At 39.0% G+C, this 26,141-nt stretch overlaps 1 protein-coding gene across 1 annotated transcript; it reads left to right on the forward strand.

Annotated features, from left to right (window-relative positions):
* The first annotated feature begins 20,044 nt into the window (after positions 1-20,044).
* Positions 20,045-23,623, forward strand: LOC112434825 (complement C1q tumor necrosis factor-related protein 4). The gene is made up of 7 exons (XM_024802485.2): positions 20,045-20,163; positions 20,773-20,977; positions 21,569-21,742; positions 22,132-22,211; positions 22,651-22,767; positions 22,933-23,022; positions 23,209-23,623. Exons 2-7 carry the CDS (start codon positions 20,791-20,793, stop codon positions 23,359-23,361), a joined length of 801 nt encoding a protein of 266 aa, XP_024658253.1. The 5' UTR covers positions 20,045-20,163; positions 20,773-20,790; the 3' UTR covers positions 23,362-23,623.
* The last annotated feature ends 2,518 nt before the right edge of the window (positions 23,624-26,141 follow it).

Genomic DNA, 26,141 nt, shown 5'->3' on the forward strand with positions numbered 1-26,141 from the left:
TTCGATGTTGAGTTTGCCGTTCTCTTCAATGTGCACAGCGCAGTCCAGGAAAGGCAAACAGTTGTCCTTTGTGTCTTTCCTGGTGAACTTGATGTTTTTATCCACGGCGTTAATGTGCGCAGTGAAGGATTCCACTTCTTGTGTTTTGATTTTGACCCAGGTGTTGTCTACATATCTGTACCAGTGGCTGGGTGCTCCCCCTTTAAAAGAGCTAAGAGCCTTTCTTTCCACTTCTTCCATGTAAAGGTTGGCTACAACAGGTGACACAGGGGAGCCCATGGCACAGCCATGTTTTTTGTCTGTAGAAACCCTCGTTGTATTTGAAATATGTGGTGGTAAAGCAGAGGTCTAACAGTGTGCAAATCTGATCAGGTGTGAAGTTGCTGCATGCGGGTTCTGCATGCTACATTGTTTGTAGGATGACCACAAGGGGGAAGTATATAGCAGTGTGCAATATGCTTTAAACAAAGCCACTTTAACTGGAAGTGAACAAAAGCTGAATTTGCGTGCAATAATATTTGCCTGCACATAGAGCTTACAACATTGTCTGTATATGTCATCATCATCATTCATCATTCTCAGCTGTATGGACAAATCATCAACATATAAATTAAATAAAATTGGAGATAAAATCCCACCCTGTCTGACACCATTGCTAACACCAAATTCCCCATTTAACCTGCATCTTCTAATGAGTGTACCAGCAAGACAGAATCCTCACAATGTATCGAGGAACTCCCCGTTGCTTCAATTTATCAAGAAGTTTTCTGTGGTTCGCTCGATCAAAAGCTTTGGAGGCATCAATGAAACACATGAGGACAGATTAATTTTTTGCCCTATTCTTTGAGTGCATATATGCACATCCCAGTGCAGTGCTTTTGGAGACAAACTGATTATCCAGGGAAGAGATGAACACACTATCTCTGTCAAACAAGATTCTTTCTAGCACATTAGATAAAATACTGGCTAGTGCAATCGGCCTATAATTATCCAGACAGCTCACTTTTGCAGCTTTATCCTTCATAACTGGTACAAGTAAAATACACAGCATGGAGTCTGGTAGTACTCCACGAATCATAAACCCAGTGAAGCAGAGCGCTAGAAGAGGAGCTAGTCTTAAACTAGCATGTTTTATTCTCTCAGCTGCAGACTCATTGCAGTTTAAGGTTTGACAGTAAATATGTAACTGAATTCAAACATAGGCTTAATCTGTTTGCAAATTTGATATGAGGCCAGGAAATACAGCATATGTGTCCTGTTTTAGGATCATATAGCCTATTAGACTAATGTTTACAGAAAAATAAAACTGTTGTAAAATTGTTTGCTGCCAACAAAAAAAAAATAGATGCAAATTTATTCCTTGATTTAAGAATCTATCTTCATTACTGATGCCTATCAGGGAAATGCAAAAACTTTAAACCCTCTTACCCTCCCCACAAAAGTCTGAAGGAACTTCAGGAAGGGTGACACTATTTTCTGGAGAATTGATTGGTAAATACGCAGTGATTTCATATCTGCTGACCTCTAATGTGAAACCTAATCTGGTCCAGAGCAACAGCACAAGTTACAGTGGTGTTCTACAATGGTAAGAAGTGAACCACCATCATAGTACAGAAAAGCCAGGGTTAAGACTAACAAGGAATCCTGCTTCAAAGCACAGGCCTCAGCTCATTTTCTCTTCTTTTTTTGGCAGTTATACTTCTACAGCATGTTTGCAGAATTCTCCAATTATCATTTAAAAATACTTTGTCTTTCTCTTCAAATGTCCCTGGAATTGCATAAAACTATAAGTTGGTGCTACATTTCATACCTTACCTGAATGCAGCAGAAATAAGTGCCTAACCTACTTCTATTTTAGTTGTTACCAAAAAGGGGAGGAGCTTCTTTTGTTGGTCTTGTCTAATACAGAAACTATATTTAAGGTGCTGTGCCCTGACATAGTGGCTTAATGTCTGACACACATTACCTGGAAAAACGTCACCTAAGAAATACCTGGAAACGGTTGTTGCTCATCCAGTAGGGAGAAAGAGACACGCCCTGAGAGGGAGAGAACGATTATCTCATTCAGATCAGACACACGACTTCCTGAGGGGGGAAAGCAACAGCAGCAAATACTGTGAGTACTGCAACTTTAAATTGCTATCCCATCTGTGATTCTAAGAAGGAAAAACAAGAGACTGGGATCTTCCGGGAACTTTCTGGAGGAGTGAGATTAGCCACGAATGACTGCTGTCGCATTGTGCTTTCTGCCTGCCGTGTTTTCAGCTTCAGTGAGATAATGGCTTTCCAGTCTGAGGAGGACCTCTCCTGTACTGTCTGCTTGGATATTTTTAAAGATCCTGTTGTCCTCTCCTGTAGCCACAGCTTCTGTAAAAGCTGTCTGCAGACATGGTGGGGTGATAAAACAGTACATGAGTGCCCTCTTTGTAAAAGGAAATCATCGAGGAGTGACCCACCTCGAAACCTGGCATTAGCAAAGGCGTGTAAGGCATTTCAAATGGAGAGAGATCAGAGGGTTTCTGTGGAGTCAGAGGCTCTCTGTTGCCTGCACTCAGAAAAATTCAAACTCTTTTGTCTGGACCATCAGCTGCTGGTGTGTCTTATCTGCAGAGACTCAAAAATGCATACCAACCACAGGTTTAGACCCATCCAAGAATTTGCACAGGAGCAAAAAAAGGGGCTCCAGAAATCCTTGAAGCCTTTACATGAGAAACTGAAAGTATTTGAACAAATTAAAGAAAAGTGTGATAAAACAGCAGAACACATTAAGGTCCAGGCTCGCCACACAGAGAGACAGATTAAAGAGCATTTTAAGAGGATGCACCAGTTTCTACAAGAGGAAGAGGAGGCCAGGATCACTGCACTGAGGGAGGAAGAGGAGCAGAAGTTTAAGACAATACAGGAGAAGATTGAAAGTCTGATCAGAGAGATAGCAGCTCTTTCAGAAACGATTAGAGCCACGGAGGAGGAGCTGAAAGCCGAAGACGTCTCATTCCTGCAGAACTACAACGATGCAGTGAAGTTAGTCCAACAGCAGCCCCTACTGGATGATCCAGAGCTGGCCACAGGAGCTCTGATAGATGTGGCTAAACACCTGGGCAACCTGACCTTCAACATCTGGAACAAAATGAAGAAAATGGTCTCCTACTTTCCTGTGATTCTGGATCCAAACACTGCCAACCCAGAATTTATCCTCTCTGAAGATTTGACAAGTGTAAGTCACGGAGAGCGACAGAAGCTTCCCGAAAACCCAGAGAGGACTGATTATCATCGTTCTGTCCATGGCTGGGAGGGCTTTAACTCAGGGACCCACAGCTGGGATGTTGAAGTGGGAGACAACACAGCCTGGTTTGTTGGAGTGGCAGCCGAATCCATTCAGAAAAGGGAGCGGGTAAAATCAGGATTCTGGCAAATCGAGTTCTATAATGGTAAATACAGCACACGCATACTGGGAGCCCCACCGTCTGCTCTCCGAGTAAAAAAGAAGCTGCAGAGGATCAGAGTTCATCTGGACTGGAACAGAGGAAAGCTGTCATTCTTTGATCCTGATACTGGCTCACACTTACAGAGTTTCACACACTCTTGCACTGACAAGCTGTTTCCATGCATAGGTACTTTAAACGACATGCCACTGAAGATATTGCCAGACAAAATTTCTGTAACAAGAGATTATCTCAGTTAAAGTTTGGTGTATTTGATAAGCAGATGCATTGTCCTTCTGTGCGTGGACAGACACCAAGGTAATGTGTCAAAGTATCACACACATGACCCAGAACCTAAGGTTTCTCAGCAGAAAACTGCAACGAAATGAGAAGATTAATGGTTTTCTTACCCCCCGTAAGTGGTTTTAATGTTACTAATGTTTGCATGCTGTAAAATCTGTAGACTTGACCCCCCAGAAATCAAGAAGTGGGAAATTCTGCCTGCGTTTCAATCATGTTCAAAGTACTTATTTACCTACTTAAGAAGGATAATAGCTGATTTATCCTACAGCAATAAATGAATGGGGTGTATTGCCATGAACAATTATGTCAGGTTTGTTTTGAATTAATGAAGTGTAAACCATGGTATATTGGAAAACTAGTACATCCAATAACAGTATTGAAAAGAAGAAAAATGCGAATTCAAATGCAAGGCGAACATTATGCTAATGTAGACATATGCACTTTTTCTTGTTTTTATAACTCGGTTCTGATCATCTCTCTACAACCCACATTTCAGAAAAAGTAACGGTTGCTTAAGGTTTGTCATTTTCAAGTTAACATTATCAGCTCAGTTTCTCTTGTGATGTCGGGTGGCTGTAGCTCAGGAGGTAGCGCCGGTTAACGACTAGTTTCAAGGTTAGTGGTTCAATCCCTGGTTATTCTAAACTGTATGGATGCTACCCAAGAATGGGTAAATGGGGCATGTTGTATACGGTACTTTGGGCGCTTAGCTAGAATATAAAAGTTCTATATAAGGTCCATGTTAGGGTGATAGAGACACATAGATATAAAGACATCATTTACTACAGCACGGTTTCAACAACAGTGTTAACAATTAAGCTGAAAAGAGGCAATAATGTAGCATACTGAAGTAAAACTACTCTACTTAAAGTTAAATGCACTTTTTATTACTTTAGTTCAGATAATTAGAATACACTTTTTAATGATGTGCACCATACACAAGTTGTTTGTACTTGTAGAAACTATACAACATGTTAAAACACCCAGAACTCACTGTTGTCTCATCTGTGTGCCCCATACACAGCACAAATGTGTGTATCAATTATGTGACAGATCTCCTCTGTTTCTATCCTATGCCTAATTTGCTGTATTTACAGTAACACTGGTTTCATTAACATTTGAATGATAAAATGTAACATGAACTTTGACTGGTAGTCACTGATCACTGCAGAAGTCTTGGAGTCTTTTAGTTTGTTTTAATCTGATCCAAATCAGCGTATGAGTTTGCAAAACTTGGAACATTTTCCTGGTGTTTGGAAAATGTTGAACAGTCTTTGAGCTGCTTCCTGGAAAAAGAGCCCATGCCCGGTGGATTACATGTGATGCCTTTGTTTATTTTATTGCTAGTTGGTACAGTCTATGCATTCTGCACATCCGAAAGAATAACATTTTAACATAACTGGCTTCTTTTTACATACATGTTCTGAAAAATAGCTCAATATAACCAAGTCAGCTTGAAAAACTAGCATGGGTTTGGTAAATACACTTATAGAGTAAGTGCAGTGTTTCCTGCTTGTCTGGTGCCATTTCATAAAATGACCACATGGGGAGGCTGTAGACTTTTTCATTTTCATTTAAAGCCTTGGTTGTCACTGAGACTTTATTGCAGTCAACAGACACTTAAATAGGTACATCTTACTGATACTTTGTTTTGTTCATATTAATGTGACAGCATCATGCAAATTGCTCTTGGTTCTCCTTTGACCTCTGACATCGACGAGGCAGTTTTACTCCTGCTCACTGGACATTTTCTCTTTTTTTGGACCATTCTCTGTAAATATCAGGGATGGTTGTGTGGGAAATTCCCAGCATATATGCAGTTTCTGAAATTAGCCTGCCTTAAATCACCTTTGTTTCCTATTTTGATGCTTTTTTTTCAGTTCTCACAGATGGGACAGACATGGCTGGGGGATAGGAAAGGGAGAAAGAAGAATGAAGGAAAAGAAAACCAGAGGGGAAGAGGGACAGTGAGAAAGGACACTTAAAAATATATAAATCTCCTCAATTAACCGTTGAGAGAAAAAAAAAGGAAAAAAGAGAAAACAAGCAAAAAAGAAGAGAGCGGCATAATAAACACAACACCATCGCATTAATAGCTAACAGCAAATAACAGTAAATACTAAATATTGAACAATGTTGTGCTGCACGCAGGACCGACTGCGCACAATGTGCTTTTGAAACAGCAGCCAAGAAAGGTGTAGTTTGTGTCTGTGAACAGTGAACACCAGTGTGGATCAGCACACTTGTTTCTCCACGTAACGATCTGCTAGAGGGTATTCTGACGCTTGACTTGAACTTCAGAAGGTAGTCTTGACCTGTGTCTACATGATAAAACGATTACATGTTTTGACTTGCTGTCATGTGATTGGCTAATTTTAACTTTAACAAGAAATGGGAAAATGTACAGAAAAGTGAGTTTACATGTGCGGCGTTTGATTTGCACTTTTTGAATGTTACGCAATTGGTGGGTGTGTGTGAAAAAAAGTTTTTTTTCAAAATGCTTAAGAATAAACATTAAAGGTGTCTTTGTTGTTTTCTGTAGTTATTTTTGCACCACATATCTGTTTTTTAAATAATTTGTTTTATACATCCGATCAGCATTTATCGGGTTTGTGAATTTTTGTGTTTTGTTCTTCATATTTTCCTTCTTTACTTTTCAAACATTTCCCTTTTTCCTTTCAAAATATAAGAAATACTTTAAATGCTAATCGCTTCCTTTCATTCAACTGCATATCGTTAACTCTTACTGATGCAGTCAGTCTCAAAACTACACTTTATAAGAGAGCCAGTGTCATCCATACCATCATGAATAGGACTCATCTGGAAATTAATTCTTGTTGAATCTATTTATCTACCTGTCTATTTTTTTTTAAGAAAACAAAGGTAATTTAAAAAGTATCAAGCGCGTTGGCAAAATTTGCTTTTACATATCATCTTTTTCATAATGTCTAATAAGCTTCATACAGTTAAACACAATTATTATGACTGAAACACACGCTTATTCTCGCTATTAATAAAAGTAGTATACATGTATGCCTGAATAAAAACAAACAGATGAGATGTTAGAACTCTTTTATTTTTGGAGCAGGCTTCAGGATCTTTATTACCTCCTGAATTTCCTCCTGAATTTAAATATTTTTAATGTTAGATTTAATTCAAAGTCAGCTGTTTAAATAAGAACAGCACATATTACATGAGGGGATATGACAGGTGAAATATTCAGTTTAAAATATACTGACAGCTCTCCAAGTAAGACTCTAAACTGAAATAAAACGGTTCAGTTATGAAGAGCTTAACTTTAATCTCAGCCAAACACTAAGATAAACCAAACATGAACATTTCTAAGTTATCTAAGTGACATCAACCTGAGTTGAACACGACATGACGGTTTCTGCAGTAAAAAGAGTGGCATTGATCATCATGATCGCACCGGCAATGCAACTGAAGCTCAGAGCTGAAAGGCTCACAATCCAACCACTGAAGGACAGAGAGAAACACACAAAGATCAAACATACAAGAACACATACTGTGAAAATAGAGGTTTAAAATAGTATCCTCATTTGTCCCTAAAATTGAATAGGTATTGATAAAACAATATGTAAAGCAGGTATTAAATATGCACTTATTATCATCACCAAATTAAAGACTTTTGAAGAAAATAAGCCTTTTTTCAACTCATTCGATTCATTTTTATGGCTTACAACAACTATACATGCATGATACAGAGAACAAGCAATGCACCTAGAATGAACAAAGTGCATGGGCAAGAACAACAAATGTAGGAATCACATTGCTCAAAAGATTCAGAAAGAATTTTGTATTAGTTCATTAGCCAATATGATTGGACTACCTTTCTCTATAGTTAAAAATAAGATCCAAGTCTTAATACTTCCAAATGAGCAGGATTTCTAGTATTGTTTAGACTTTAACTGAGCCATATACTTTTGGGTTTTAATGCAATAGTTGCTTTTCTATCAGTTTGACCTACTGACTGCCAGCAACCACTCGCCAGCTAGTTTTTAGCTGGGATAACAAAGAGATGTTTGTTTAGGTACCTTACCTGAACCCCCAACCAGGGATGCCGATGGTCATGATGACAAAGACAACCACTTGGGCAAAGAAAATGAAGAAGAAGGCAAAGAAGTTGAAGGAGCTGTCATTCCTAGAAGAGGGAACAATATAATTACTGAGCTGTCTGCACAGTAACTAACAACTCAGACAATTTTTTGTGAGTGTACTGAGCAAAAACCAAAAAGGAAAACAACTCTGAACTTCTTCACCAAGAAGGAGGTACACACCTGAAGGCTTTGTACACAGGTCGATACCAGCAGATAAAGGAGCAGGGAGTGAAAAGTACGACCCACAGGGCGGCGAGGCACAGACCAGAGCGAGCATCACTGGACGAGGTGATGCAGAACAGGGCCAGGGAAGAGGTCAGGTTGAAGAACAGCTTGCCTGTGCAGACTTGACATAGATAAACAACAAAGAGACTATGAATAAAAAGGAAAAGAACTGCAGCCTGACTTTAGGGATCAAAACCAAACAATCCTTCTCCCTTTTGACTCTGGCTGATGCAATATGATGCCATTTTTCACAGGTACTGTTGTCGTCTGCTGCCTGGTCAAGATTTCAGAGTGTGACAGGCCGTTATTAAAAAAGCTCCACACTGTTTTTAAATCTCTTGTTCTTTGCATTTTCACACAGAAACTGCATAATGTAATCTTAATAACACTTTCACGGTTTTCCAGGTGTCCTCAAAATCTGATAATTCTGCAAAAATCTAAATTATAATTATTAATGACACAAGCAGTTACAGGCTGTTTTTACTGGATACACCCTGTGACAGCTCAGTCAGCTGAATTGCATCAGCTCTTAAGAAAAGATGCAATTTGATGCCATCTGTCCATCTGTATGGACAGATGGCAGGAATATGCCAAATATGGTACTTTTGGTGCTGTCCTTTGGCATCTGATACCAGGCAGTATATCCTGCAGGTCTTAAAGCAAACAGTCCCCTCTAAAATCCCCTCTCTGAAACTTCACAAAATGCAGTTAGAAGTTCAATATTTATGCCCTCCATCATGTTTTCCAAAGCCATTCAGTGGTCAAAATTGGAATTTTTGCAAGGCCAATTCTGGCCTCCAGGCCTTATGTTTGACATCTCTGCTTTATCCATTTAAAACTGTAAAAGAACAAAACTAGAACTTGTTTCTGTTTTGTTTCCCTTCTATTTAGCAACATTTACTTTCTCTCTCACTTTCAAAATCCGTGTCAAGTGTCAGTATCAAGGAAATATTAAAGGCTCCTCTTACACTTTTTTCCTGGCCTAATCTAAGAGACAAGGTGTGGAGAAATTCTACAATTTCTCTTTGAAGGACTCAAGGAGAACTTCTGCAAGCTTAACCAGCTGGATTGGTTGTTTTGCAGATGCCCCATGTCAGTGTCCCCAAGTCTTTGATCTAACAGTGAAGCGCGAGTCTTTGTACAAACATTCAAGCTCTTGTGCCAGACAGTGTAGGAGAAGTTACGCATGCACGAATCAGTTTACTGTCTCCAACTAGGAAGTCTTAAGTCTTGGAGGGGGGGGGGGGGGGGGGGGGGGGGGGCAGTTATTCTCCCAGGCTGAAGAAGAATAAAGTCAAAAAACACTTTGGTGTCACTGGGATGTCATCAGTTCATTTCCTATTCGTTTAACAGGTGTTATAATGTATGAACACATCTGTTAGAGCCAATCTATAGAGAAATATTTTTGATACTGTTTCAGTTATTATGTTACATGTCGTGTAAGAAAACACAGCCATAAGTAAATTTAAGAATTTCAATGGATGATTATATTTCTCCCACTGAAAACCCTATGTCCAGAGGAACAAAATCAACTTTTGGGGATATTAGAACATTTCTTTGACAAAAAAAAAAGCAATCAGTGACAAGAAGTACTCTTTCTTCTGAAGAGTAGTGTAAGCTCCAGCATTGCAATGTCCTTTTTTAAACCATGACACCAGCACAATGTCACCCCTCAGGGCGTCTTTTTTCAATGCGCAGAGGGAACTTCAGCTACTATCAGCTGCCTTAGGTGCTCCTTAGGTGCTTTTATGAAGCAGATTAGGTTAGCTGGTGTTATCGCCAGGTACTTTATATAGAGTAACCAGTTATCCACCCTTCTTCATGTCATAATGAATCCAGCATCATGCACTCTGCTCCGTTGCACATATAAGTCTGGAAATGTGTTATATCCATGTTGTTATTATCTATTTATAAACTCTGTTGAGTACACAAAGCAATGAAAAAAAACTGGAGCCCAATTCTTTGTATCTGTGCATATACTTGATCAATAAAGCTGATTCTAAAAAAAAAAAGAATGTGGCTGGCTTCTTTTACTTGTGAAGCTGTGGGTGCTCAAAAATTGCAATAATCACGTACACAGTAAGAAATAAAAAATAATGTTGGACAACGGTCTTTTAAATCTGAAGGTTTCAAATTCTCTGACTTCTACACTTAACTCCCGTTGCTCCTGCTACGAGGTTGTGTGTCACAAGCTTCCGCTCTATACTCTCCAGCCCCTGGGGTTTCTTTGCCAGCTCCTCCTGCTTCCTCATCAGCTCTGCCTTAGCAGCATTCACTACAGGCTAGCACAGAGTGAATTAGGCATTAGAACTCTATGTCAAAGTTATTATGCATAATTACATATATAGGTCCCAAAGTTGCTCCAATGGTTGTGTTTAGGTATATTGCTGGTTCAAGTGAGTCATTCAGGCAGGTCTGCTTAAAATTGAGGTGGGATCCATAAAGCTGGTGGCATTAAAAAAAATCATACAAATGAAATCCTGTCCTGCTGATTATTTCTGGGATTTCTTTTTAAGCATTCAGCACCCAGATATACACAGCAGAATTTAGTGCAACGCTTCCTTTTAATAGCCATGAAAACACTCCTGCTTTTCTAGATCCAGCTTCCCCTGAACGTTCAGATGGTAAGCTGATATAAACCACAGTAAAGAGGGTCTTTACTGTATAGTGTTTACCTAGGAGTTGTAGGAGCCATATTTGTGAGACTCCGTAGGCGTTGTCATGCTCTTTGGGGTCTGCAGAGGTGCAGATGGAGGAATGGTGGAGGAGGCTGTAGCATGGTTAAAAAACAAAACCCGACATCATACTTCAGTCTGACAAAAAATGTGGTCACCAAAAAATTATTCCAAAGAAATTCACTTGGATTTAGTTAGTGAATGAAAGAATTATGAATTAAAGAATTAATTGTTAATTAATTAAAAGTATTAATGTATAAGAGCATACATATACAAATCATACACATTTTAAAACAACACAAAAAAGTAAAATTACACATTTATGTCCACAAGTAATATCTTACTTTTTGTGAACTGATCTTTCTAGATCTTTTCTGAGTACAAAGCTGCAGGGAACAGCATTCAGACCTCTTTATTCTTCATTCTGAAAAGCCTTTTATCCCATATCTCACACACAGCTATATCCTGTGGAGCAATAACCTTCTCTATACTCATGGTGGCTTCACTCATTTGACTTTTATGCCCCACTGGGTTAAGCCATTATCATTATCCTCCCCTTACTTTCAAACTTTACTTTATTTAGAGTCAGTTAGTCAAACCCTTATTTTGTTTTTAAATGTATTTATTTATTTATTTTTTGCAGCACATTATTTATTTTTTTCCTGTTATTTTAGGGAGAAAAAAGGTCAAAAGGTACCAGAACAGAACTTTGGGTGATTCATTTTAACAGACAAGACGTGTATAACTAAACAAAAAAGGATGATATTAATATGATAATATAATAACTCTGGGTTTAAGTAAGGAGTAACATTTTAAAGTGATGTATTTCTAGACCCGGTTTGTAGAGTACGCTTGGGGAGTGTGATCGTGTGTACAGCGTCTCTTTATGTCTGTCTCCACGTTGGTTGAGTGTGGAGTAAGTGCATATGAGAGCATGAGGGTGGGAATGGATGTTTGTATCTGTGTGTGCCTGTATGTCTGTGTCTATATGTCAGGTTGGGTGTCAGGCGCCACCTCTCTGGGGACATCTCAGGCCCTCCAAGGTTTGGAGGCCTATCTCCCCCTACCACCACTTCCCCTGCCAGTGGCGGACTCCCTCAGACATCGGTGCGTTGGTGGTTCTTTGTGTCCGGGGATGGGCGTCCAGGTACACACCGGCTCACTCCTTGGCGGCCGCTTATCGGGGCCTGGAGCCTGGGGCTCGCTCGGGCCACTTCGGAGGTGGGGTGCCCCCGGCCTCTCGAAAGCTTAAATAAAATAATTACTGTTTAGAGTGTAATGTTAACCACAACAACAACAACAACAACAACAACAACAACAACAACAACATAATTAGAAAGTTGTAATAAATGTCATTAAGCGTAACAGGAAAGTAAGAGGAAGGAAGGCAAAAGTGATTACACTTGAGACCTTTTAAGGAAAATGAAAAGTTTAAATTGAAAGAAAAAAAAAAAAACTGGCTGTGAAAAGAAATAACAGAAGTAAAAGCTGCAGAATACATGGCTGGCCATCCTGCAGCCGCGAATCACTACAGTTGCCTAAGAAAAAAAAAAAAGCATTGTCAGATCTCATGAGAAAGAATTAATAAAGGGATCTTTGGTATCTGGAACACTTTCTTTGGTGCTGGTCAGAATGTGTGTAATCTTTTAGCTTGTCTTGATGTCAGTGGCTTCTAAGAAATAACATTTTGAAGAGTTTTAGAGGAGCTTGGCATAGGGTTAGGTCTTAACCCTTCAAACCCCAGGGTGTCAGGCTTGAAGCAGGAGTGTTTGTAAGTTTATAACACTCCCACAACATTAGAGGGACTTTGGCCACCTAATAGGTCATCCCAAATGAAAATTGTGAACAAACCCCAAATTAGAAAATGGGGCATAGACGGTCTTTCCTCTGTGTGGCAGGGTCCAGTTGTCTGTGGATTGACGCATTCAAATTGCCCAAAATGCATACTCTAGCAGGAACTGCTGGACTAAATGACTAACTCTATTCTAGTTATAGTGTGCAGAAGTAGAGTTTGAAGCACTGAGGAGGGGCATGCAGTCTGACTGGGCACTTGGCAATCAAGAGTTGGGTATGGGGCAAACTGAGAATTCTGTTGTTCCTTATTCTACTTGTTTTCCAATTTTGTTGTTGTCATTCAAAGTCTGTTGTTTTCTTTCAACTTCCGTTGTCTTTCATTCAAAGTCTGTTGTTTTCATTCTAATTCAATTTCATTCAAAGTCTGCTGTTTTCATTCAAAGTCTGCTGTTTTCATTCAAAGTCTGCTGTTTTCATTCAAAGTCTGTTGTTTTCATTCAAAGTCTGCTGTTTTCATTCAAAGTCTGTTGTTTTCATTCAAAGTCTGCTGTTTTCATTCAAAGTCTGCTGTTTTCATTCAAAGTCTGTTGTTTTCATTCAAAGTCTGCTGTTTTCATTCAAAGTCTGTTGTTTTCTTTCAACTTCCGTTGTCTTTCATTCAAAGTCTGTTGTTTTCATTCTAATTCAATTTCATTCAAAGTCTGCTGTTTTCATTCAAAGTCTGCTGTTTTCATTCAAAGTCTGTTGTTTTCATTCTAATTCAATTTCATTCAAAGTCTGCTGTTTTCATTCAAAGTCTGCTGTTTTCATTCAAAGTCTGCTGTTTTCATTCAAAGTCTGTTGTTTTCATTCAAAGTCTGCTGTTTTCATTCAAAGTCTGCTGTTTTCATTCAAAGTCTGCTGTTTTCATTCTAATTCAATTTCATTCAAAGTCTGCTGTTTTCATTCAAAGTCTGCTGTTTTCATTCAAAGTCTGCTGTTTTCATTCAAAGTCTGTTGTTTTCATTCAAAGTCTGCTGTTTTCATTCTAATTCAATTTCATTCAAAGTCTGCTGTTTTCATTCAAAGTCTGCTGTTTTCATTCAAAGTCTGTTGTTTTCATTCAAAGTCTGCTGTTTTCATTCTAATTCAATTTCATTCAAAGTCTGCTGTTTTCATTCAAAGTCTGCTGTTTTCATTCAAAGTCTGCTGTTTTCATTCAAAGTCTGCTGTTTTCATTCAAAGTCTGTTGTTTTCATTCTAATTCAATTTCATTCAAAGTCTGCTGTTTTCATTCAAAGTCTGTTGTTTTCATTCAAATTCAATTTCATTCAAAGTCTGCTGTTTTCATTCAAAGTCTGCTGTTTTCATTCAAATTCAATTTCATTCAAAGTCTGTTGTTTTCATTCTAATTCTGTTCTTCTCATACTAATTCTGTTGTTCCTTATTCTACTTCTGTTGTTTTCTTCCTAATTTTGTTTTCATTCAAATTCTGCTTTTTTTTTTTCTTCAAATTCCGTTGTTTTCATTCAAATTCTACCCGCCTACTACGCTTGCAAAGGTAAAATGATTGGCTAGAATTCAAAGTTTATTACATCTCAGGGAAAAAAGCACCGAAAGAAAGCACCGAAATGTGCGCTGCTTTTCGGTCTGGTTACTACCACATATCATACCGGTACCCATCCCTACTGAGGAGTGACAAAATTTTCTCATGATAGTCTTTCTGGTTTAGCAATACTGTGTACCTGCCCTTGTCTGCTGGAAGGATGATAATGTTATTGTCTCCTCTCCTCCATGCTGATGTTGGATGCTGGGGGCTTCGCATTGCTGAGACAGGCTGAAACCTTCGTCCGTAGTTTCTCTGCTTCCACGTCTGCAATATTGTTGTTTTGAATTGCTGTTTCTGTGGCTGTGATCAGCTCCACTAGCAGGATATGTCTCGGCATCACAGCAAAATTCAACCCTTTAGCAAGGATGTTTTTCTCTGCTTGGGTGAGCTGTCTGTCAGACAAATTCTTCACCCACTTGTCCACATTGTCGGTGTGGCATCCTCTCTCCATGGCCACTGATGACATTCTCCCTATTTTGCTTGCTGGTTTCCGACGAAGTCAAACTTCCTTTGTTACCTGGTCTTAGACTTCTCATGCTGTGCTAGATGAGCCTTCTCAAGGAATTCAAACACCTTTTTAAGAGTATTGTCATCTAGAAGCATTGTAAGTCTCTGTCGGATCTGCTCCTTTCGCCATCTTACAATGCTGTGATTGCAGCCAGTCCCCAACTCTCTGTAAATGGTACTCATGGCCATTGATCAGTAGTCTTTGATCAATGAGCTTTGATCAGTGGTTGTTGATCAATGGTCATGAGACTTTGCATATTAATAATCAAGGAACTGACCTCCCAGCCCATTGTTCCTTCAGTGGTGCTAGTTTCAGTCATTATGCAAATGTACTGTTTATAAGATTGGGGAAACCTGCAGTCAGCTGAGACTGAAGAAGTCACTTGGATGAGTGACAAAACATTTCTCCCACTGAAAACACCAGATGAACAGAATCAAACTTTACTTACCTGGTTGATTGAGCATGCATCAACACATCATTATCCAGCATTTTGCGCATAAATTGTTATTATTAGTTGTCACATCCTGTTTTTGAGAGTTAAAATACATAACATTCATATAAGAAATAAACTGTGTAAACTTGTGTAAACTGTATGTGGTGTTAAATAGGCCTATACTACTGTACTTTAATGTCACTCACAAGGGTGGTACTTCAAGAGCCATATATTTTATTTTATGAGGTGGTACTCATTGTGAAAAGTTTTAGAACCACTGGTCAAAAGAATTACAAGTATATAGTTTCCCTCTGTGTATGTGTGTGTTTGTGTATCAGAAAATAACCTACCAAAAAGCTGTGGTCAACACAAATGGTCATCCTGACACACGCACAGGCATCTTCACCTGCAGAGTACAGGGTACCGATTACTTCGACTTCCACACTGTGGAAACACGCTGAGCAACACAAGACAAAAATATGAGGCAGGGAACTGACTATGGTAAGCAGACAATCTGGCGAAGGTTCAATGTGAGCACTGGTCATAAATACTGCTGAAGTAATTGCCAACAGGTGAGGAGCGAGGAGGGCTCCACCCAGGGGAGGAGAGCCAATGCTGTGGAAAATTACTCAGACTCACCCAGATCATGACAAGAACATTGTGGAGGGCTGCACCAATAAGCCTATAGGACACAGGAGTCGATCTCCAGGCCTCGAGGGCCGGAGTCCTGCAGGTTTTAGATGTGTCCTTGATCCAACACAGCTGATTCAAATGGCTAAATGACCTCCTCAGCATGTCTTGAATTTCTCCAGAAGCCTGGTAATGAACTAATCATTTGATTCAGGTGTGTTGACCCAGGGTGAGATCTAAACCCTGCAGGACAACGGCCCTCGAGGCCTGGAGTGCGACACCCCTGCTATAGGAGATCAAATTAATAAACTGAATGTTACAGCCCTAGCAGGGCCTCCTGAAACTGTCCTTGTGTGGGTGTGGTGTTCTTTCTCCTCCTCTCTTGCACCACCCCTCTGTCTCTCTCTCACTCTTCTCTCTCCCCGGGACACAGCTGCTTTTTATTAGCCTTGTTTACCAAGGACCCAGTCAGCAATCACCTCTCCGAGGCTATATAAGCTGGGGATGACCTGCAAGGGAGGTGGTTTTTTTTTTTTAATTTTTAATACCCCTCTGGTGCTACATGGTTTTTTTTTACTAGGTTTTAGAAAGGCTCCTTTGAGTAGTAAGTAGATGGGCTTGTGGTCCCTGGAAGTGTTTCCCCATGGTGAGGAGTTAAGTAAGAAGTGTGGGAAGTGCCTCCCTTATTTGTTTGGTAGTTTTTCCTTTTGCTGTTGCAACTGCTTCCTTTGTTTCATTGGCATTATTGGTAAAACGGTGTTGCCGGCTCTTTAAGTTAAGGTTATTTGTAATAAAACTACATTGTTCGTAATAAAACTATATTTTTATAGAACACCTCTGTCTGTTTTTCTTTTCATTCCATTCCCGGACCCATTTGTTACTGGTCCCCACACTCACACCCGTAGACTAGTGATGGGCAGATGAAGCCCCATGAAGCACTGAAGCTTTTCATCCAATTGGTTCACCCCAACGCGAAGCTTCATGAAGCTTCATTTGCTCTAGCAGGACGTAAAAATAATAGCTGGCATGAATTTGAAGAGTGTGGCATTTTGCACACAGCCTGTAAATGTCAACAACAAAAGGAGTGTGTAAAACATGTATATTGTAGTGATGGCAGTATACTGTGTATATTTATAGTGGCAGTATGGGAAATGATTATTTGGAAATGCTTGAAATGGAAATGATCATTTACTGTGAGGTGAGGTGTGGTTGGGGTGTGGACAGTGGTTGTGCTTTTGTAACGTTGAGGTATGGACAGCTACACACTGCCTGTTCACATTTTATTCTGTAAAAACTAAATTTTCACTGCTTTTATGACCTTTTTAGTGGGGAGAACATAGCTAGGATTTAATGATTTAACAAATCTTTTGAATCCTTTGTCCTCCACAATGCTAAATGGCTGGGAGTCCTCAATCACCATGCTGACCAGGTCTTCATCTATTTGAGATTGTTCTCCTGAGGAAAGACAATAAAGATAAAGCACAAATATAAATATCACATACGTAACTTATAACAGTTGTATAATATTGTTATATCATTTAGTAACATTACTGCATCCTATATTATCATGACATTTGATGGCTCACCTGGTCTTGCTCCACAATCAGTGTCCCCCTTATTCTCATGCAAAGCTCTGTAGTGCCTAAGCATGGATAAGGTGTTGTTGTTGTTATATCCCAGCTCCCTGGCACATAGAAAACACTTCACCTTGTACAAAAGTCAAGACAGCTCAACATAAATTGTATTGCACCATCAGTATCATGAAAATACATCTTCTGTAGAAATTTACATACCTTGTTGGGAGGAATAAGATCAAAATGTTCCCACACAGGGGAGGACATGCTCCTCTTCTTAGCTGGCTCCATTCTCTCCTGACTTTCTCTCCTCACTCTCATAAACCTCCAAACGGTCTCCAAACTCTCACTAACCGCAACTCTCCATCAAACACCCACATTTTTGAATGAAGTCTGAGGGGTTTATATCGCTGTCATATCTCGCGGCAAAGTTCGAACCACTTCATGAACCAGTCACGTGGTACAGCCGGGCAGCGAGGCTTCGGACGTCATCATTTTCAGCTCCTCCCATAAATGAAGCAAGCCTCGATACGCGCTTCGCGGAAACGCCCCCTCCATTACTCGACACACGCTCCGAAGCCTCGATACAGAACGTCCCATCACTACCGTAGACCACTTTGTGGAGATGTAACACTGAAATAGAAATCACAACACTGCTGAATTAAAGACTAAACTTTTAACATAACTGGCTTGTTTTTACATATCATACATGTTCTGAAAAATAGCTCAATATAACCAAGTCAGCTTGAAAAACTAGCATGGGTTGGCTTAAATACACTTATTTAAATAGAGTAAGTGCATTGTTTCCTGCTTGTCTGGTGCCATTTCATAAAATGACCACATGGGGAGGCTGTAGACTTTTTCATTTTCATTTAAAGCCTTGGTTGTCACTGAGATTTTATTACAGTCAACAGACACTTAAATAGGTACATCTTACTGATACTTTGTTTTGTCCATATTAACGTGACAGCATCATGCAAATTGCTCTCGATTCTCCTTTGACATCTGACGTCAACAAGGCAGTTTTACTCCTGCTCACTGAACATTTTCTCTTTTTTTGGACCATTCTCTGTAAATATCAGGAATGTTTGTGTGGGAAACTCCCAGCATATATGCAGTTTCTGACATCAGCCTGCCTTAAATCACATCCCCCCCCCCCCCCTATTCTTATGCTTGACTAGAACTTCAGAAGGTGGGCTTGACCTGTGTCAACATGATAAAACGCTTACGTGCATTGACTTGCTGTCATGCTGTTATGTGATTGGCTGAGAAATGGAAAAATGGTAAATGGCCTGTATTTGTATAGCGCTTTACTAGTCCCGATTATATAGAAAAAAAAGTACATAGAAAAATATATAGAAAAGGGAGTTTACATATATGGTGTTTGATTTGCACTTTTTGAATGTTATACAATTAGTTATACAATCGAGGTGTGTGTGTGGAAAAAAGTTTTTTCAAAATGCTTAAGAATAAACATTAAAAGTGTCTCTGATGTTTTCTGTGGTTATTTTTGCACCACACATCTGGGTTTTTTTAAATACTTTTTTTATAGATCCAATCAGCGTTTATCTTGTTTGGGAATTTTTGTGTTTTGTTCTTCATATTTTCCTTCTTTACTCAGTTACTTTTTAAACATTTTCATTTTTCCTTTCAAAATATAAGAAATACTTTAAACAAATACTGAAGACTAATGACTTCCTTTCATTTGCATATTTGAGCACATTTTCAATTCAATTCATTTTTGTTTATAAAGCGCCAAATCACAACATCAGTTGCCTCAAGGCGCTTTATATTGTAAGGTAGATGCTACAATAATACATACAGAGAAAACCCAACAGTCATATGACCCCCTATGAGCAAGCACTTTGGCGACATAGGAAAGGAAAAACTCCCTTTTAACAGGAAGAAACCTCCGGCAGAACCAGGCTCAGGGAGGGGCGGGGCCATCTGCTGCGAGCGGTTGGGGTTAGAGAAGGAAGACAGGATTGAAGACATGCTGTGGAAGAGAGACAGAGATTAATAACAAGTACATTTGAATGCAGAGAGGTCTATTAACACATAGTGAGTGAGACAGGTGACTGAAAAGCAAAAACAGTGCATCCTGTGCAGCCTATGGCTATTGCAGCATAACTAAGGGAGGATTCAAAGCCACCTGGTCCAGCCCTAACTACATACTTTTAAAGCCTAATCTTACAAGGTCATTAAGATAAGATCGGGCCTGATTATTTAAGACCTTCTATGTGAGGAGCAGGATTTTGAATTCTTTCTATCTATCTATCTATCTATCTATCTATCTATCTATCTATCTATCTATCTATCTATCTATCTATCTATCTATCTATCTATCTATCTATCTATCTATCTATCTATCTATCTATCTATCTATCTATCTATCTATCTATCTATCTATCTATCTATCTATCTATCTATCTATCTATCTATCTATCTACCTTTGAAACTGTGATCAATAAACCACATATCATGAACCATATTTTCTTGTTTTTTAGCATCAGGTGTAACAGATTGTCTTTAAGTTTATAATGACACAGTTTATATTTAACTGAAACAGACTTGTACATCTCACAGTGCAGACAAGTCAAAAAGATCTTTGTGATGCTGAACTGAAACTATAACCTTTATTTAATCACTGTTCTTGTCAGATCATGAGTTTTACTTCCTTCCTTATTTTGCACAGTGTGTGTGTGTGTGTGTGTGTGTGTGTGTGTGTGTGTGTGTGTGTGTGTGTGTGTGTGTGTGTGTGTGTGTGTATGCATGTCAGAAAGTGTCAGGATGAACCACTGACTCATTTTTTCAGTTTAATAAGAAGTCTGTTCACCAACAGAAGGAAATCCCGTCCTTCCATTGAAGATCCAACAATCAGAAAACCCGACAGGTGAGTAAAATAACACATCAACACACAGAAAACATGGAATATTGTTAAATATTTGTTTGTCAACAGCAGGGCAGTGTATATAATAGAAATGTTAAATAACTTAAAGATAAAGTTCACAGTGTGATCATCTCTGGACCAACTTTCAAGTCCTTGAGATTGTTAATCAAAGATAAATTAGCTACAATTAATGTGAACAAGAACAAAATCAATTTAAGCTGTTTGTAAACCAGCTTTCCCTTAAACTAAAAGCTTACATCAGCCACTAATTTTGTTATTTCTAGTAAATTAAATGTACCGAAGGATTATGAACAGTTATTATTATTAACGGTTTAGTCTTAAACAATACAACAATGTGATGTGTCATTTTATCCTCTATTCTATTCTAGTTTATTGAATTGTTTCAATTGAAATTTATGAATATATGCTTGGAAATAGCTGTTGTATAAAGTTTCTACAGGATTTGCAGAAATAAAAGTGAACATTTCTAATCTGAGTCCAAAACATAAAGTGTCTTGAGGAAGCAGAATAAATGTAGAAAAAGACAGAATGTTTATGTCTTCACTTTGTTTCTTACATAGTTTCTTATTTGTAACTCTTGACTTTGACCAGATTCATCTTTGCAATCAAATGTTAAATCCAGTGTTTTGGACCATGGGTGGTAATTATGGGCTAGCGGTCTTGGTGGGCGTGGCCATACTTCTGGAGGCTGTCCAATGTCAAGTGAGCTGCAAAGGAGCTGATGGTGAGCGAGGAGTGAACGGCGCTCCGGGCAGAAATGGGTTGCTTGGAATGAAGGGAGAGAAAGGAGAGCCAGGTAACACCCTGCTAAATGCACAAACATTAACCTGCTTACCGCACTTGGTTTATGTACTTATTTTATCTTAACTGTCAATACAGAAGTTGAAAAAAATAAACAACATAAGTTGAATAAAAACAACAGAATTAGAATTATAACAATCATTTATCTGCATTATTATGTTATTCTTTTAGAACACATTCTACTTTATCGTTCTTTCTCTCACTGTTAGTCCTCCGCTTCTTTTCAGCTCACCTCAGTGCAAATCTTCACATGTTTCAGTTTCTGTCACTTTTGCAGCTCTTCCTTTACTTTATTGTCTCTCTACTGTTGTGTTTTTATTCAACATCGTTCTGTTTTGTGTGCTTTTGCAGTGTTTTTCTATTTACTGGTGTGCTTTGAAATTTTAGTTTACAGTTTGATGCTTCGTGTGTTACAGAACCACTACACTAAAGAGTCAGACGTGCTCCACTGATAATGAGTGACATTGTTACTCTGTAATTGCTGGATGTATAAATAAGAAACAAAGTCTTCACAGGTGCTTTTGTCACCCCTCAACTGGTATAAAACTCAAAGACTGATGTGGAATAATTCATTTTCTATTTGTAGCTGTGATGATTCAAGGTCCAGTGGATACAGCCAGCCTACTGAGGCAGAAAGGAGAGTCGGGAAATCGGGGCACGCAAGGACCCCAGGGCCCAAAAGGTTTCCGCGGAGATTTGGGGAAAGAGGGTGAGGATGGCCCCCCAGGTCCTCCTGGCCCAGACGGCAGGTTGTCCCAAGGTAACGAAGAGATCATTTCTGACCTCGCCATATGCTAACATACAGAGCATATCTTTTAAAACACAGCAAACATAATGCTGAACTCATATTGAGTACACAATAAGTTACACAATGGATAATAAAGCAAGGCAACGTGGAAATGAGAGTTTTTTTTCTTTACTGGTACGTTTAAGCTAGCATATGTAGTCAAACAGTTATCCAGCATCTTGTGCATAATTTGTGACATTCACATGTTACTCATAAGCACACATAGTGTAACATCAGAATATCGAGTGACCACCAGCATTGAGTGTCCAGTCTCATAACATAGCCATGAGTTCTACCTTATAAATTACACATTAAACGCATCATTCATACTTGTGTGTATGTGTGTGTGTGTGTTCTCTTAGCAAGACACACCTCTCAGCAGGAGTCCCGTTCGGCCTTCTCAGTGATCAGAACCGACAGAAATTATCCTGCCTTCAACCAGGTTCAGTCTGATGCCCATCACACCTTTCACTCCCTCAGATGTTTCATTTCTCATATTCTTAGTCTTAATATCTGGACATGAGTCCCTCTTAATGTCACACACACGAGTTTGTCACCTCCCTTCAGCAATATTTACCCATGCAGATATTTTCAGTTTTATCAAGTCACAGTTTGTGTGGACACAGAGTCCTGACACAAAATACTCTTTTAAGAACAAGGTCCAAATGTGACGATTACATTTTTTTCGTTTGAAGCCAAACAACTGCCACTTTTTGACCTCAATCTCAAAATTTTGACTTTGAAATCAAATAATCAATATTTTTTTCTTTTTTTAATGCGGCCCTAATACTGCTTCATAAACAACAGCCTCTCGTTTTTCTCTTACAGTTTTTAGTTACAAGGTTATTGTTTTCCTCTTTGTGTGTGTGTTTGTGTATCAGAAAATAACCTACCAAAAAGTTGTGGTCAACACAAATGGTGATCTTGACACACGCACAGGTGTCTTCACCTGCAGAGTACAGGGTACCTATTACTTCAACTTCCACTCTGTGGCCAAGGTAACTTGCTCCTGTCTGTTCCACTGTAAAATAAATCATACATATTGTGCACATTAGTGTGGCTTATGCTATCATCTTGACAGGCACATTGTGTGTTAAATGCAGTGAAAGCTTTATAAGCTTATCCATATTTCTTCCCAACATTTGTGTGTTGTGTGTTTTTAGGTCAGCATGTGCCTGCAAATAGTCTATGATAGACCAAGAAGAACCCTGGGATTCTGTGATAATAACAGGTCAAACAGGCAATCTGAGCAGGTTGGTTTCAGGTCCAGTGAGAAACATGGAGGGAAAACATTTGATCAAACAACCACACAAATATCTGTTTGTCTAAAAGAAATCCTCCTCTAATAATATCCCTGTATATTGCCTTGGGTTATTCTTTACACTAACTGCAGCATTTTGTCACGAAGCCTCGACTTGATCGGCTGTGTTGCCTTTCAGGTGCTGTCAGGTGGTGTGGTTTTACAGCTCGCAGTTGGACAGAAGGTCTGGCTTGAGTCCTTTAGGGAAAACCAGGGACCTACTGATACCAGGGAGAACCAGGAAAAAAAGATCATCTTCAACGGCTTCCTGCTCTTCCCAAGTCCAGCATAGAGTTCAGCTGTACGCTCAGAAATTTAACTTCACAATGGAGTCTGTGCTCAAACACCAGACTGCATCACTTTGTCAGTTTAATATCTAAAAATCTCATATTTCAGTTGTTGTTTTAAAAGCAGCATCACAGCATTAACATGCATTATCATCTAAAGAACACAATTTCATGTGAACATGTAAGCAGGTAATTTTGTGTCTACTCATGTCAGACTCATGTAAATTTTGATTATTAGCACTGACTAAATAAAATTGAAGGCTATTATTCACTGTGATTGTGTCTGCTGATATTAAATCAATGAGAAATGTACTTTCATACAATTTGATAAATTAAATTGTATTCATCTTTAGCATCCAGTAAAGTAAAAATACAGAAGATATAAAACCTCCTCAGGATCAAGGCTAGAGAGCCCCAAAAAAACCTATTTCAAATGGGAGGGGTCGCCACAGCGTGTTTGAGATACAAACCTCCCAGTGATTTGTATCTCCTCCTGATACTGAACCAGAGAGCTTTCACATGCTAGGTTAACTACTAAACAATGTACATCATGCAATGCAACAGACAAGGCTAGAGTTAAAGATTGATGCTTTTAAAGGTTTTTGTTTTTTTTCCAAATACATGCTCTTTGGATTCCAGTACTCACAGATATAGATTGTAATATATCAGTCAGCACCAAGCCCATTATTTCTCACTGAAGAAGATGTCGTCTGCAGGTCATCTCAAGAACATTCAGGAATAGTTTCAAAAATCCACTGCTGTAAAACAGTTGTAGTTTTAGATAACAGTGTTTTATGCTTTGTTGCAGTAGTGGAAGACTCAGTGGAGTGCCTGGAAAAACTGTAAAACTTGTGAAAATACAGTTAAAAGTCCAAAATGTATGGAATAGATTTTGTGACTGGCTGCAAAGTTTTCAACGAAAAACATAAAAAATTAAATCTTTGGGGTAGCCTATTTTAAAAAAAATATTCTAACGATGGTTAAAGGTTATTTTACAGTGACAGGTTGGCTATCTCTGCACACTGTTGTTGTTGTGACTGTCCGGGCTGAAGAGAGTGGGTTGTACCGGAGCACTCTCCCCGGAGTTAACGGCCCATTTGCCTGTGTTACTGAGTAAACAGACAAACTGAGATCAAAGCGTCCGGTTCTTGAGAACATATGTGAACATTACAGTATATATATTCATATATGTGTATACTGTTAATATGGCTGCTCATATTAAACATCGTCAGTGTTTTAATAGAGGTCAATGTAAGGACAAATCACACCACATCAAATTCCCCAAAATGAGTGGTGTGATTTGTCCTATCCAGGTGCAAGTGATGAGATGGAGTGATGCTAAAATTTTACCCCCTGAGTCTGAACTCTCTGTGTAGAGATGAAACTCCTCCTATCTCTCTCTCTCTCTCTCTCTCTTTTTCTCCAGCTAAACAAAAACAAAACTGAGGTAATAGTCTTTGGTGCCAAAGAAAAACGATTACAGGTCACCAGAGAACTTCAATCTATACACCTAAAAACCACAATCCAGGCGAGAAATTTAGGTGTAGTGATGGATGCAGACCTAAACTTAGAAAAACACATTAAGACAATAACAAAATCAGCTTCCTGTCACCTCAAGAATATATCAAGGATAAAAGATCTGATGTCTCAACAGGACCTGAAAAAACTAGTCCATGCATTCATCTTTAGTAGGCTTGATTACTGTAACAGCATCTTTACAGGTCTACCTATATTTCACTCAGGCAACTACAGCTCATTCAGAACTCTGCTGCTCGAGTCCTCACTAAGACCAAAAAAGTGGACCACATCAGTCCAGCTCTGAGGTCTTTACACTGGCTGCCTGGCCGTCAGAGGATAGACTTTAAAGTTCTGATGCTGGTCTATAAAGCTCTGAATGGTTTAGGACCAAAATACATCAGTGACCTCCTGACCCAGTATGAACCTTCCAGATCCCTCAGGTCACCTGGATCCGGTTTTTTCTCAGTTCCCAGAGTCAGAACCAGACACGGAGAAGCTGCATTCAGCTTTTATGCTCCTTATATCTGGAACGAACTCCCAGAAAGCCTCAGATCAGCTGAAACACTCAATTTATTTAAATCCAGGTTGAAGACTCACCTATTCTCAGCTGCATTTGAATAAAACACCAAATCCACACTGTTAAGCTTAAATTTCAAAACTAACATTTTAACTACTGATTTTATCTACTGTTCTGATTTTATCTACTGTTCTGATTTTACCTACTGTTTTTTTAATCAATTTTAAATCATGCTTTTTATTTGTTTTTGTTCTTTAATGTCTCTGTAAAGCACTTTGAATCACCTTGTTGTTGAATTGTGGTATATAAATAAACTTGCCTTGCCTTGCCTCTTTTTATTTTATTTTATTTCTGCCCATGCACAAACAGCTTTTACTGCCCATCACCCTTTAGCTGTCTAATTTATCAAACAGGAATATTTCATGTGAGCCCCTCCTAAGGTGGTGAGGGAAGTGAAACATGTTCTGTTGTTCGCACTTCTTCTTTTGGTAAACTTTTGTATCTCAGCAGACCTCTAACTTCTGTTTGTGTGTACATTTGGTTGAATTGCTCAAATCTGTTCTTCAGATTCTGTCATGAGTCAGAAACGTTTCAGAATCTTGTACTTTCATAATCCCACTTTTTATACCAGTTTCACTGTGGTGGTTCACAAACGAATAACATTCATGATTAGGTGACCTTTGTAAAGAATCAGTCACGCTTGGTCAGGACCCCAAGAGTCAGTTTTTAGGACCATGGGTTAAAATGTTT

This window comes from Maylandia zebra, linkage group LG5 (assembly GCF_041146795.1).
Source record: "Maylandia zebra isolate NMK-2024a linkage group LG5, Mzebra_GT3a, whole genome shotgun sequence".
Lineage (NCBI taxonomy): Eukaryota > Metazoa > Chordata > Actinopteri > Cichliformes > Cichlidae > Maylandia > Maylandia zebra.